This window comes from Varanus komodoensis, unplaced genomic scaffold, assembly GCF_004798865.1.
Source record: "Varanus komodoensis strain SLA01 unplaced genomic scaffold, ASM479886v1 scaffold46_1, whole genome shotgun sequence".
Taxonomy (NCBI): Eukaryota; Metazoa; Chordata; class Lepidosauria; order Squamata; family Varanidae; genus Varanus; species Varanus komodoensis.
In genome coordinates, this window is record NW_025336043.1 from 1,357,285 (window position 1) to 1,368,213 (window position 10,929).

A 10,929-nucleotide genomic window follows, 5' to 3' on the forward strand; every position below is an offset into this window, starting at 1 on the left:
GAGGGCACACGTGTCGGCAGAGTCAGTTAAAACGGGCAAATCAGGAATGATCACAGCGACGCTTTTAAAGGCGGCACTGGAGACTGGAGGCCAGGAAAGCAACGCGGTGGCTTTCAACAAGCGGAGGGGCAGCTTGCTGGCTGAAGGCCTGTGGACTCGTCCCCAGTCTCTGATGGGGAACACAAACGGAGCAAGGTGGCATGCCCTTTGCTCCACCCAGGATGGCGCCACTATGTATATTCATCCGTTTGTAAATTGCACTACCTGCCACTTGTTCAAATACCGAAGTGCGCAATTATTTTTAACAAGATCACCTGCTTTTTATGTGCTAATACAGTATAAGGTAAAGGTTTCCCCTTGGCATTAAGTCCAGGCATGCCGGACTCGAGGGGGCGGTGCTCATCTCCGTTTCCTGGCCGAGGGAGCCGGCGTTTGTCCAGAGTCTCCATGGTCATGTGGCCGGCATGACTAAGCACCGAGGTGCACGGAACGCTGTTACCTGCCCACCGAAGTGGCACCTTTTCATCCACTTGCATTTGCATGCTTTCAAACTGCAAGGTTGGCAGGAGCTGGGACGGAGCAACGGGGACTCACCCCGCTGTGCAGATTCGAACCGGCCACCTTTCGATCAACCAGCACAGCAGCACCGCGGTTTCAACCACTGCGCCACCTGCAGTCCCTTAATACAGTATACAGGGACATAATGTCACTAGTGCTAAGGATCTTCTTGTATCATCGAAAAATCTGTAAGGTTTATCTTTTCCCCATCATTAAGGGGCAGTTTGGTTTCATTGCAGTAACACAATAAAAAAGTACTAAAAAGATTGTCTCCCCAGTGGATTTTTCTTACACATCCGAATTGGGCAGTAACAGAAACGTGAGCTGAAGTTACCTCTGAGGATTGCAACCTCCACAGCGGCTTCCTTTACCTTTCCAAAAATATAATCCCGAGTTGGATCTAGAACCGTGCAACCGGCAAGGGTCTTCTCACACACACCACTACCCCTCAATTCCACAGTGTCCCGCTGCCCCCCCGAGTAGCACTTCCAGGGCCTGTGGAGGATACAGGAGGCCATGGGGAGCTGTATTAGGCATCCTGCTTGCTGGCCGACCACCACTTGGCAACCTTCTCTCTCCACCCCTGCTGGATGGGAAACCTTTCCCTGAGCTCAACAGCTCACGGGTGCTATCAAGCGAATATACAACGTCCTGCAGTGGCGCCAGGCCATTTCCACCAAAACTGACCCAGGCCTGTCGTCCCCGGGACAGCACACTGCTCTGCAGGGGAACAAGCCAGCACTGGAGAGATAATTTCACACTCAAGAGTTCATTCATAACACAAACACACGCGCACCTGTGCCTGGATGCCCCTTTTTATTAGCGCTCTCATATCCATTTTTTAAAAATGATTGCAGAACATTCTTCCACCATCTGACAGTTAGAAAGTGGCATTTAAAATAATGGCAAGTGTTTTCAGTGACCTGTTTGAAAAGTGACATTTGGCTGCTGAAGTTTCTGTTCAGGACAGACACTTTTCACAAGTCAAATATTTTTCTTACAATCGAGATACTGCTAATGATTTTTTAAATAGCCTAATTTAGGTTGTTTGCTGGGAGGGAAAGAGGCTTTTTTGCGGATGGGAATCTATTTTCCTGAAATACTGAAAAATAGGTATTATTTTAATAGCAGGGTAGAGCTGTGAGCACAACTGGCTATTCTTCCCTGATCCTTCCCTGCCAGGGCATTTATTTCCCAAATAAAACGAGCTCATAACTTAGAGCATTCTGGTTTGCCAGCAAGTTGGAAGGTAGCAGGAAAATGTGTTTCAGATTAACACAGCCGGTGTGAGAGCAAGACCTGGCCTGAAACAGAGTGCTCCAGCCTGGCCATTCAAAACCAAGCGCCCTCCACGCATGCATGACTGCAACCCCGGGGGGGGGGGGGGCTACGGTCACAGTGCCACAAAGTTCCAGGGTGCTTGACTGGGGGAGGCTGCGTTACCTCATCGGGAAAACAAAAACATGTTTCATGCAAACTCATACAACTGATTTTTTTAAATGCTTCATGATAAAGACTTTGATTTAGAGCTAAGCCTGCTTTACTTTCACAGCAAAAACCAAGGTGATGCTAAGAATTTAAGCAGTGAGGAGACACCCATTCCCACACTCGGATGTTAACCTGCATTTTCCTTTGGCTTCAAGGGAAACGACCCATTATTTTCATTCCACGGAAAGAAGAAATTAAAAATCAATGTTACTGACATCTTCAGTAAGACATGAAAGGCATTAAAAAGAGGCTGGTGAAGAATTAATTTCCCTGGATTGCGTTGTATGTTTCAGTACTGTTCCAGCAGTAAGAGCCTTCCTACTCTTTCCTACTCTCTTACACCCTCAAGACAACTTTCCAAATGGCTGCATAGGTAACACGCTGGCTCAACTCGTTAAATGCAAACCTCTTTGCATGTAGCTGCTTAAAGCATTCTCGGCTGTCAATGGTAAAACCCGTGTGCATCATAGTATCAAAATATTTTACACCAATTCTAGCTTAGGTTGATTTCCTCACCACCAGCACCACCCATTTCACTAAGAGAGAAGCAAAACTTTGTGAGTTCTGCCATCCAGAACTTCAGAAACCAGAGGCTAAGTTCACAGACCAAAGTGACTGAGCCAGTTTATGAAGGGCTGGTTGGTGCACATTTGCTACCAAAATAAGAGGGAGGACAAGGACATTCAAAATCTCTGCCCTCTCTTTTATTGACCAGTGCTTGACCCTTCGAGGGAGGAAGAAGCACCGCCATCTCTGGGTGGCCCTAGTGGAATCCTACAAATTCTTCCAGTGCTTTCGGGATCTGGTTGCGATAGCTGATGTGATAAACACGCACAGCTCGAGCGGCCAGGCACTTCAGACTCAGTTTCATCTGAGTTTTCAGGAGTATTTCCGACACACCAGTGGTGCTTTTGTCAAGAGGGGTTTTCTTTTGTTTGTTAGTCATATCTGTATGAGCACCAGCCTCAACCAAGCTGATAATGATAGAGTGCAAGGTCAAAAAATCACTGATTGGCCGGTTGTACTGGACTATGACGTGCAGCGGAGTGTTCCCTTCGTTGTCCACCACGTTGACGTCCGCCCCGCAGTCCAAGAGGAGCTTTGTGACCAGTGCATTGGGGAAGCTGCAGACGTCATTGGTGTGAAAATCATCCACTGGTGTGCCGGAGTTGACCGCATGGTGCAGCAAGCTAGACCCGTCTCGTGTCCTGGGGTCGAGGTGAATCAAGTTATAAATCTGTTTGTTAATGCGGGACTGCTCCTCATCCCTACACTGGGTCTTGGTGGAGATGCACACCAAGTACAGGAAGGTGAAGATATTGCATTCATAGTTGTCCATGGCGGTGTGGAGCTCAGCGTCCTGAGAGCTTTTGACCCTGGCCATCCCCTGCTCTATCTCCAGGACGCTGCACCTCAGGACGCTCTCGATGTCCCTGGCCTTCACTGGCTCATTCAAGTGTATCATCTGGGAGAACACCTGAGCAAACCGGAGGAGGTCCTTATGGGTGTTCCGGTTGCCCTTCTGCCGCAAATGCAGGGCATGCAGCCAGAGCTTGATGCACTGTTCAAACTGCATGTTGTCCGCATAGACGGCCCCACGGTAAATGATCGGGTGGGAGACATCGATGTTGTCCGAGCCCAGAATGCGCTCCCGGACGATGAGGCCTTCCATGTGCAGGGCATCCCGGTCCTGCCGAATGGATTCCAGTTCCCGGGGAGTCCGGCATTCTGTGCGGTTGCCGTATGCTTCGATACGAGGCAAGACTTCCTTTTCTATAACGTCCTCGCTATGTTTGTACCGCTCGAGCATGGCTAAATACAAGTAGTGGTAGGTCTTCATGATGTCGTAGTTCTCCCGGTCGTTGGCAAAGGAGGCCCCCAGGAGCTCTAGTGCCTCTATCCTGCTCTTGCGGTCGCAGTCGGCGTGTGCCAGCAGCAGCTCAACCACGTCAGCTTTACAGCTCTCGGCGGCGACCTTTAAGGGCGTCATCCCGTGGCCGTTCACCATCATGGCGGACTTCCACTTCACCAGCTCGCGGACGATCTCCAAGTGGCCGGCCTCGGCCGCAAAGTGCAAGGCGGTGGCGCCACAGTGCGCTCTGGCGTTGGGGTCGGCATGCTGCTCCAGGAGGTAACGCACCACGTCCCCGTGGCCCTTGTAGGCCGCAATCATAAGGCAGGTGTTGTCATACTTGTTGGCGATGCTGATGTTGGCGTTGTTCTCCACCAGGTACTTCACGATGTTGAGCCTCCCGTCAAAGCAGGCGGCACGCAGCGGCGTGGAGTTGGTCACGGTCGTGTGGTTGACGTTGGCCCCGTGGCTGACCAGAAGCTTCACGACCTCAAAGTGCCCTGCCCCGGCTGCACACCACAGCGCAGTGGCGCCATCAATGACATAACTAGAGAGAGAGAGAGAGAGAGAGGAAGACGGGAAATTAGAACTGGTAGGCACCTTTTTGAAATAGCTTTGAAATAAGGTCCTCCAGCAGCTGAGAGTTGCTTGGCATGGAGAAGCAGTGCAGAAAGAGGAGAGGGTAGATTAGTCAGAACAGCCAGACAAAGTGCATGTCCTGGAGCGGAACAGGTACAGTGATGTGCTTACAGGAGACAAGTCCAAAGTCTAGGAAAGATCTTCCCAAACACTGGTATAATCCATTGATGATCCACTGATATGCAAGTCGGGATTCCTTCCCCCCCCCCACCCCCAATCAGATAACAGTAGCCATCAGGCAAGACTAACAACATCCAGGAAGAACTTGATATTAAATAATACATACATTAAAACATGGTTGTTCTGAACCACCCAGGCAGCGCTGGCTATCAGGCAGTATAGAAGCGTAATATATAAATACGTATTAATCAGATAGCTACATCGGCAGCCTTATTAAAAAAAAAAAGAAAAAAAGGTTATCTGCCCTCTTGGTTACCCAACAGGTATGCTCCCATAGGCCCAAATTCAATAGAAACGTCTCACGCCACTCGCATCTTAGATATGTACGTCTGGGTCAGAAGGGCCCAAGGACTCAGGAGGAACCATCACCCCAGTTTCAGGACTATATATGGAAAGCCCCAGCATGGCAGGAGCCGCCCAGTCACCTCCACGGCCAAAAAGGGGCGTGGTGGAAGCCAGGTTGCCTGTCACATCCTAGAACAGTGACCGGATACAGATGCCTTCCATCCACCCAGGTGTGCAGCTGGCACCCCAACACCTTAGGATGCTCCCTTGTGCTTCCAGGGGAGAGCACAGCGGGCTACCTTAAACTCAGTCAGAGAAAGACGACAGCAGTACTTTGGGCTGTAACACCTACTAGGAGGAAACATAGAAACAGAGCAAGTCAGAAGGGGTCTCCCGGGTCATCTAGTCTGACCCTCGGCTCCAGCCGGCTCCGCTCACGACACGCCCACCAGGCGGCAGCTTTTCAAACCATTTTAACCTGCCGTTCAGGGTTGAGTAAGGGAGCCCCGGCCAAATGGGGCAAGTGCACTTGCCACACGTACAGCTTTGAAAGTCCCATCTGGGGAGGCTCTTGCTGGAACACGTTGGGATGACGCCGCCGCGCTCAGTTGTAAAGGTGACTCAAAGGAAAGAAAGGAGCGCAGGCTGGAATCAGGGGATTCAACATGCCTATTATGGGACTGGAAGAGAACACCTTCACAACTACAGCACAGCTGCCTTGGGAGTCTTCTGCTCTGACTACTATCAGGTGTCTCTTTCAAAAATGCCGCAATCCTTCATTTTCCTCTCCTGGCCTACATCTAACTATGTAAAAGCACAGCAGCTGTTTTAAAAGAGAGGCTCTGGAGTTGCGCCCGGTGACTCCAACCCTGAATTAGCACTTCTCACACCTTCTACCCTCCCTGCCTAGAATCAACAAGTGACTGGTGGATCTGGACCACAAGCGAGGTACTTCAGCAAAACTCTTCATCTGCTCATCTGTGGAACCTATGGAAGTGGACTGGGGCCATGAAAGCTCATGCCATATTCAGCCGGTTAGTGGGTAAGGGGCTGCAATCGTCTTTGCCATTTGTCTGTGTAAATCTAATTCAAGCTGATGCAATAGAAGCAAACTCAGTGAACAGTCATTGTACCCACCCTCTAATCTGAACTGAAGTTCAACTCTGACAACCATACTTGATGTTCCCTGGTAATTTTCATAAGGTAGGCGGTTGACTTCTGATCTCCAACTGAGGTATGACCAACTGTTTAGTCCCCGCCAAATAAATAGTTCTGACATAGTTTCTAGAAATACTGTGGGATTGAATTAAAATCATTTTCCACCAAAAGCCAGTTAGGCTTCCCTGTCTAATTTATCCCAAACCTGAAGTGCTGTGATACCTGGTTTGTTTCAACAGGCACCAAAGGCAGCTGGGAGGCCTGCCTGGGCAGTGTGGACAGTCTAGGCTCCTTCCCTTTGATGTCTGTCCCATAGCACTCAGCAGCCCGACCCCTCAGCGATGTCACAGAAAGAAATTATCAAGTGACCAAGCAAAAGAAACACAGCCGCTGCTACAGAGAGGAGATGTGCCTCAAAACCAGTTTCATAAGCTTGAGCAGCCTGTGCCCCCCCCCCATAATGTTGCTAGCCTTCAGAAACTTGGAAGGAAAACTACTTTCACAGCTAAGAACTTCAGTTTTGCCCTAAGGCCTCCTGAGCACTCTTGTCCCAATTTGCAATACTGCCAGAAGAACTGATCCAAAACTGACAGGCACAAGGCCCCGAAATGTGTCTTGAACTTTTCAGCTGAAGCTTTTGAGCCAGTTTTCAGATATATTCCATTTTTATCTGGACATGCGGAATCTGAAGCACAATAATACCCCCTGATGGATTACAACATAGTCCTCAAACAATTGAAGCTCTGCGCATGAGAAGGAAGTGGGGCCCATGAACACTCATACACCAGGCACGGGCAAATGCAAAAGGAAAGCCTAAGCACAGAGACCTCGGTCCCACCGGGCACACTCTGCGGTAGGTGTCACAATTCAATACAGCACAAAATGCGCTGGCTTTCCTTCAGTCACCCATGCTCAAAATGCAGCTGGCAGGAGCAACAGTCCAGCCCTGCAGCCTCCTAACAGGTGGGGGCCCTTAAAGAGTAGCACATGCAGGGAGTCAAGGTTCCGAGGCAACATCTTCAGACAAAGAATGTGATTCAGCCATGGCCTTCAATAGCTCTGTCTGCTGCACCTGGTAAAGTTAGACACCATGTGCCGTGGTAAGTTCACCTTTAAGAGATGCAAGGCTATTTCACAGATGAGGAATCTATTTGGACATAACACTCCCTGCAGCCTCCTCTACTGGCTGGGATCAGGGCAGTGGAAGATCCCTAGCTCACCCAACAGCAATGCACTGGGGGGGGGGGGATGACAAAATGCAAAACCAGCACCACTTAGTCAGCGACTGGAAGGAGAAGCACTTGTGCGCACCCACTCCTGAAGCATGCAGCTGGGCCCAGCTGGCCAAGCTGTCCTAAAAGCTGGGCTGTACAGATACCCTTTTCACCAAGTATGCATTCGCCAAATGCAGCAGAGCACGGCTGCAGGGATCTGTGGGAAGGGGCAGCAAATGCACAGCCTGGCCTCAGGGCCTGCAGCTGTTGCCTCCTGACAGAGTCCTAGGGTTCCCAGGGAGCGCGCACCGCCTGGCTTGGGCCAATCAATCGCGCAAATGCTGCCACCTACCGCCTCGCTTTCACGGAGGGAGACGGCCGCAGCACCGGCCTGACGCCTCCAAGCCAAGCAACCGTCCCGGAAGCCTGCTGCCCTCCCCTCAACCGGAGAAACCCGCGGCCCCCGGACGAGCATACCCACCCGTCGAAACGGACGGTGCCGGTCTGCTGGGTCTGCACGCGGTAGTGCTCCAGGAGCAGGCGCACGACTTTGGCGTGCCCGTTGCGGGCGGCGATGATGAGCGGGGTCGAGCGCTGCCCACCCTGGTGGGTGACGTAGCCCAGCAGGTAGCGGATGTCGCTCTCGGAGCGGTTCAGCAGCAGGGCGGCCAAGGTCAGGACCCGGCCCTCGCTGGCCGCCTTGTACACGTAGCCGGCCAGGCTCTCCATGGCGACCTGCTCCTGCCGGGACCGCCAGCGCCCCGCGACGCCCTCCCCAGCCGGCGCCAGGGCCGGGCCGGGCTCGTCCGCTTCCGCCTCCCCCGTGGCCCCGCAGCGGGGAGGGGCATGCGGGCCGACCCCCGTGGGGTCAGCGGGGGCACCGGGGCTTCTCGTCGTCCTGCCGTTCGCCGCCACCGCCGCGCGCTCGGCTCAGGCTGCCTGCGCCGCGCCAGAGGAGCAGACGCGGGAGGCCGCGGCCCCCATGCCCGCGGCCGGGCCGCGCTCGGCCCCGTTCCGCTCCCGGGGGCTCCGCGACCACGGGCCCGCCCCAGGCGGCCGCAACTCCCCGCCGCTCGGCCCCGCGGCGTCCCGGAGCAGAGGCGCGGACGCCGCACTCGGGCCCGGAGAGCCTCAGCGGAGCGCCACGAAAGAGCGACGGAGGCCGCCTGGCATCGCTACGGGTCCCCGGAAGGCTCACGGCACGCCGCTGCGCGCTGCAACGGGCAAGTCGGCGTAGGAGGCTACGGGCCGCCGGAGGGGTCCTTTCTAGCCGCCTGGTCGGCTTTCGCGTCGCTCCGACTTCCTCCCAGCCGGAGCCGAGGTTCCCGGAAGTTGCCCGGGTGCACTTGGAACCGCCGTCGTGCGGGAACTGCGCCCCAGAGAAGGACCGTTCCGAGGGGAAGCAAGGAGGGAGGGCGAGACCGGCTGGAGAGTCCCGCTGAACCCCGTGCCTTGCTGCGACGAAGCCTCAGATGTCGGAAAAACCGTGGCTTTATTCCAGGAAATCGCCCCGTGTGGTTTTGCCCTGGGTGAGTGTGTGTCCCGCCCAACAGTCTCTGAAAAGGTCGTCACCAAGATCAGTGCTGCAGCTGGAGGGGCTAAAATTCCAGCCTGCTCCTTGGAATAAAACCACACCTGTTTTTTCGGCATCCTGCCGCTTTGTCTCTTTAGCGCATCGGATCCTTTGGGACCTTCTTCTACTTTGCCTCACCCACTGAAAGCGCCTGCTGCCACCTTCGCAACCAACCTCTGCGTGCTTTCCAGTGGCAGCCCCAGATGTGATCCAGATGTTCCCAGGGCATGAATAGCTATGACAAGGCTGCCAGCGGGCACAGCTGGTGCACGGGAGGAAAGCTCTTCCTCTCTGGACCTTTCCCGGTAGTTTTAGCAAGGCACACGGAGCACGATTGCTTCTGAGTAAGTACAAGAGCCCACCACGTGCTCTTTGTGTGTATTTGGTAACAATAACTGTGTTATTGTGCGCCTTTCCATTTGGCATTCTTCGTGCTCCTGGCTAGGCAAAAGTGTGTTTGGCACCCTCTCCTTATCCCCTTCGGAGGAGACCTGAATAAGGACTTGTGCCCACTTCAGCACCCTCATGTTATCTGCTTTTACAAGGTTCTCTTTCACACACACACGCCCTCCAACAGTGCAAGGGTTCAAGAGCTCGGGCTGGACTCACCACGTTTACAGACCATGGCATTTAGAAATCCGTTTGTGGATGGAGGTGAGGAAAGGGGATGAAAAGGCTGCGGAAGCAGGGGGCAGTAAGCCCTGTGTGTGCGCCCTTCTAGCAAGGCCCCACTGTGCTTGGTGAAGGAGGGGCAGGGCGGAGCATGTGAGGACTGCCTGCTTCTCACAACTTCCCAGCTTCTGCTCCTGTGCAAATAGTCCTGCCCATTCGGCAGGGCAGTCCACCTTTCCATACCTTGAGGGCCGTGCGAGGGCCACGAGAGGACTTCAACGGGGAACGCGGGGGGGGGGGCTGCACAATGAATTGCATTTCCACGTTTGCCTTGTTGAGATCCAGACTTGGGGGCTCCACGGGGCAAGAGGGCTGCAGAACAAGGCCTCGGGGGACACAAGTTGGACCACCCCGGCCTCGGGGTTGCATGACTGATAGTAAAGTCTCAGCATTTGTCAGATAAACATTCCACTGTCTTGAAGTCTGAAGCAAGGAAGGGCCCAATCCTAGGCACTTTTAGCAAAAATAATGCTGGGGGTTGTAGGACTTTTTCTCTCTGAATGTTCAAAGCACTGCACCCTATGACAACAACACTGGGCATGTCCGCTCAGAAGAAAATTCAGTGGGACTTCCTCCCAGCAGCCTTCTCCCATCTGCTGGCTGAGGATGATGGGGGTTGTACTGCAACACATCTGGAGGCCACAAAGTTGTGACCCAAATGTGAGGTCCAACCCAGAATCTTTCTAAGTTTGAATCAAGGAAAAAATCCTGGAAACATCTTGCGGGCATCTCCCCCTTTGTAATGTAAACTGCTTTTGACATCTGGACCAGTTTCACATGCCAGATGTTGCAGGCCGGGGCTGGTTTGATCGCGCCTTCTGCAGTTTTCTTTCTGCAGAAAACCCAGGCCAGGACGTTGCCCCTTGCCGCCTCTCTCCTTGTCTCTCACAAAGCCCACCATCATCCCGATGAGCCATTTAGCCCAGCCAGCTGGCACGGCCTGCAATGCAATCCTGCTAATGGGACCGGGGGCTTGCAGGGTGCAATTGTTTTGCAGCGGTCTCAGTGGCAACATAATGAATAGTTAATTGAACACCGTGCAATTGGAGCTGCTCCCACCTGTGGAAACTCTAGACGGGCCCCTCCATCCATTATGCATTGGCCTGATCCTGTCCCTGATTGCCCAGAAAAGAGCCAAGATCACAGCATTTGTGCGTATTTCGCCCCCTGACCTGAGGCTCTGGCCTTCGTCCCTCCCCCCCCCCCCCCCCCCCCCCCCCCCCGGCTCCCTTTCGGTGTGTTTTTTACTTACTACAACACACCAACAAAACAAAAACAAAATCACAACACCAGCGTTGACGGGCATAACC

At 53.3% G+C, this 10,929-nt stretch overlaps 1 protein-coding gene across 1 annotated transcript; it reads right to left on the reverse strand.

The window, feature by feature from the left end:
• Positions 1–1,357: 1,357 nt before the first annotated feature.
• On the reverse strand, positions 1,358–8,275 carry FEM1B (fem-1 homolog B). The gene is made up of 2 exons (XM_044444811.1): positions 7,856–8,275; positions 1,358–4,445 (listed from the first exon to the last, which is right to left on the reverse strand). Exons 1-2 carry the CDS (start codon positions 8,101–8,103, stop codon positions 2,810–2,812), a joined length of 1,884 nt encoding a protein of 627 aa, XP_044300746.1. The 5' UTR covers positions 8,104–8,275; the 3' UTR covers positions 1,358–2,809.
• Positions 8,276–10,929: the final 2,654 nt, after the last annotated feature.

Excerpts from the sequence above, each read along its gene's own strand:
- FEM1B (XM_044444811.1), bottom strand. The coding sequence starts at position 8,103 with ATGGAGAGCCTGGCCGGCTACGTGTACAAGGCGGCCAGCGAGGGCCGG. Across the intron at positions 4,446-7,855 it reads GGCACCGTCCGTTTCGACGG|TTATGTCATTGATGGCGCCA; the intron begins GTGGGTATGCTC and ends CTCTCTCTCTAG.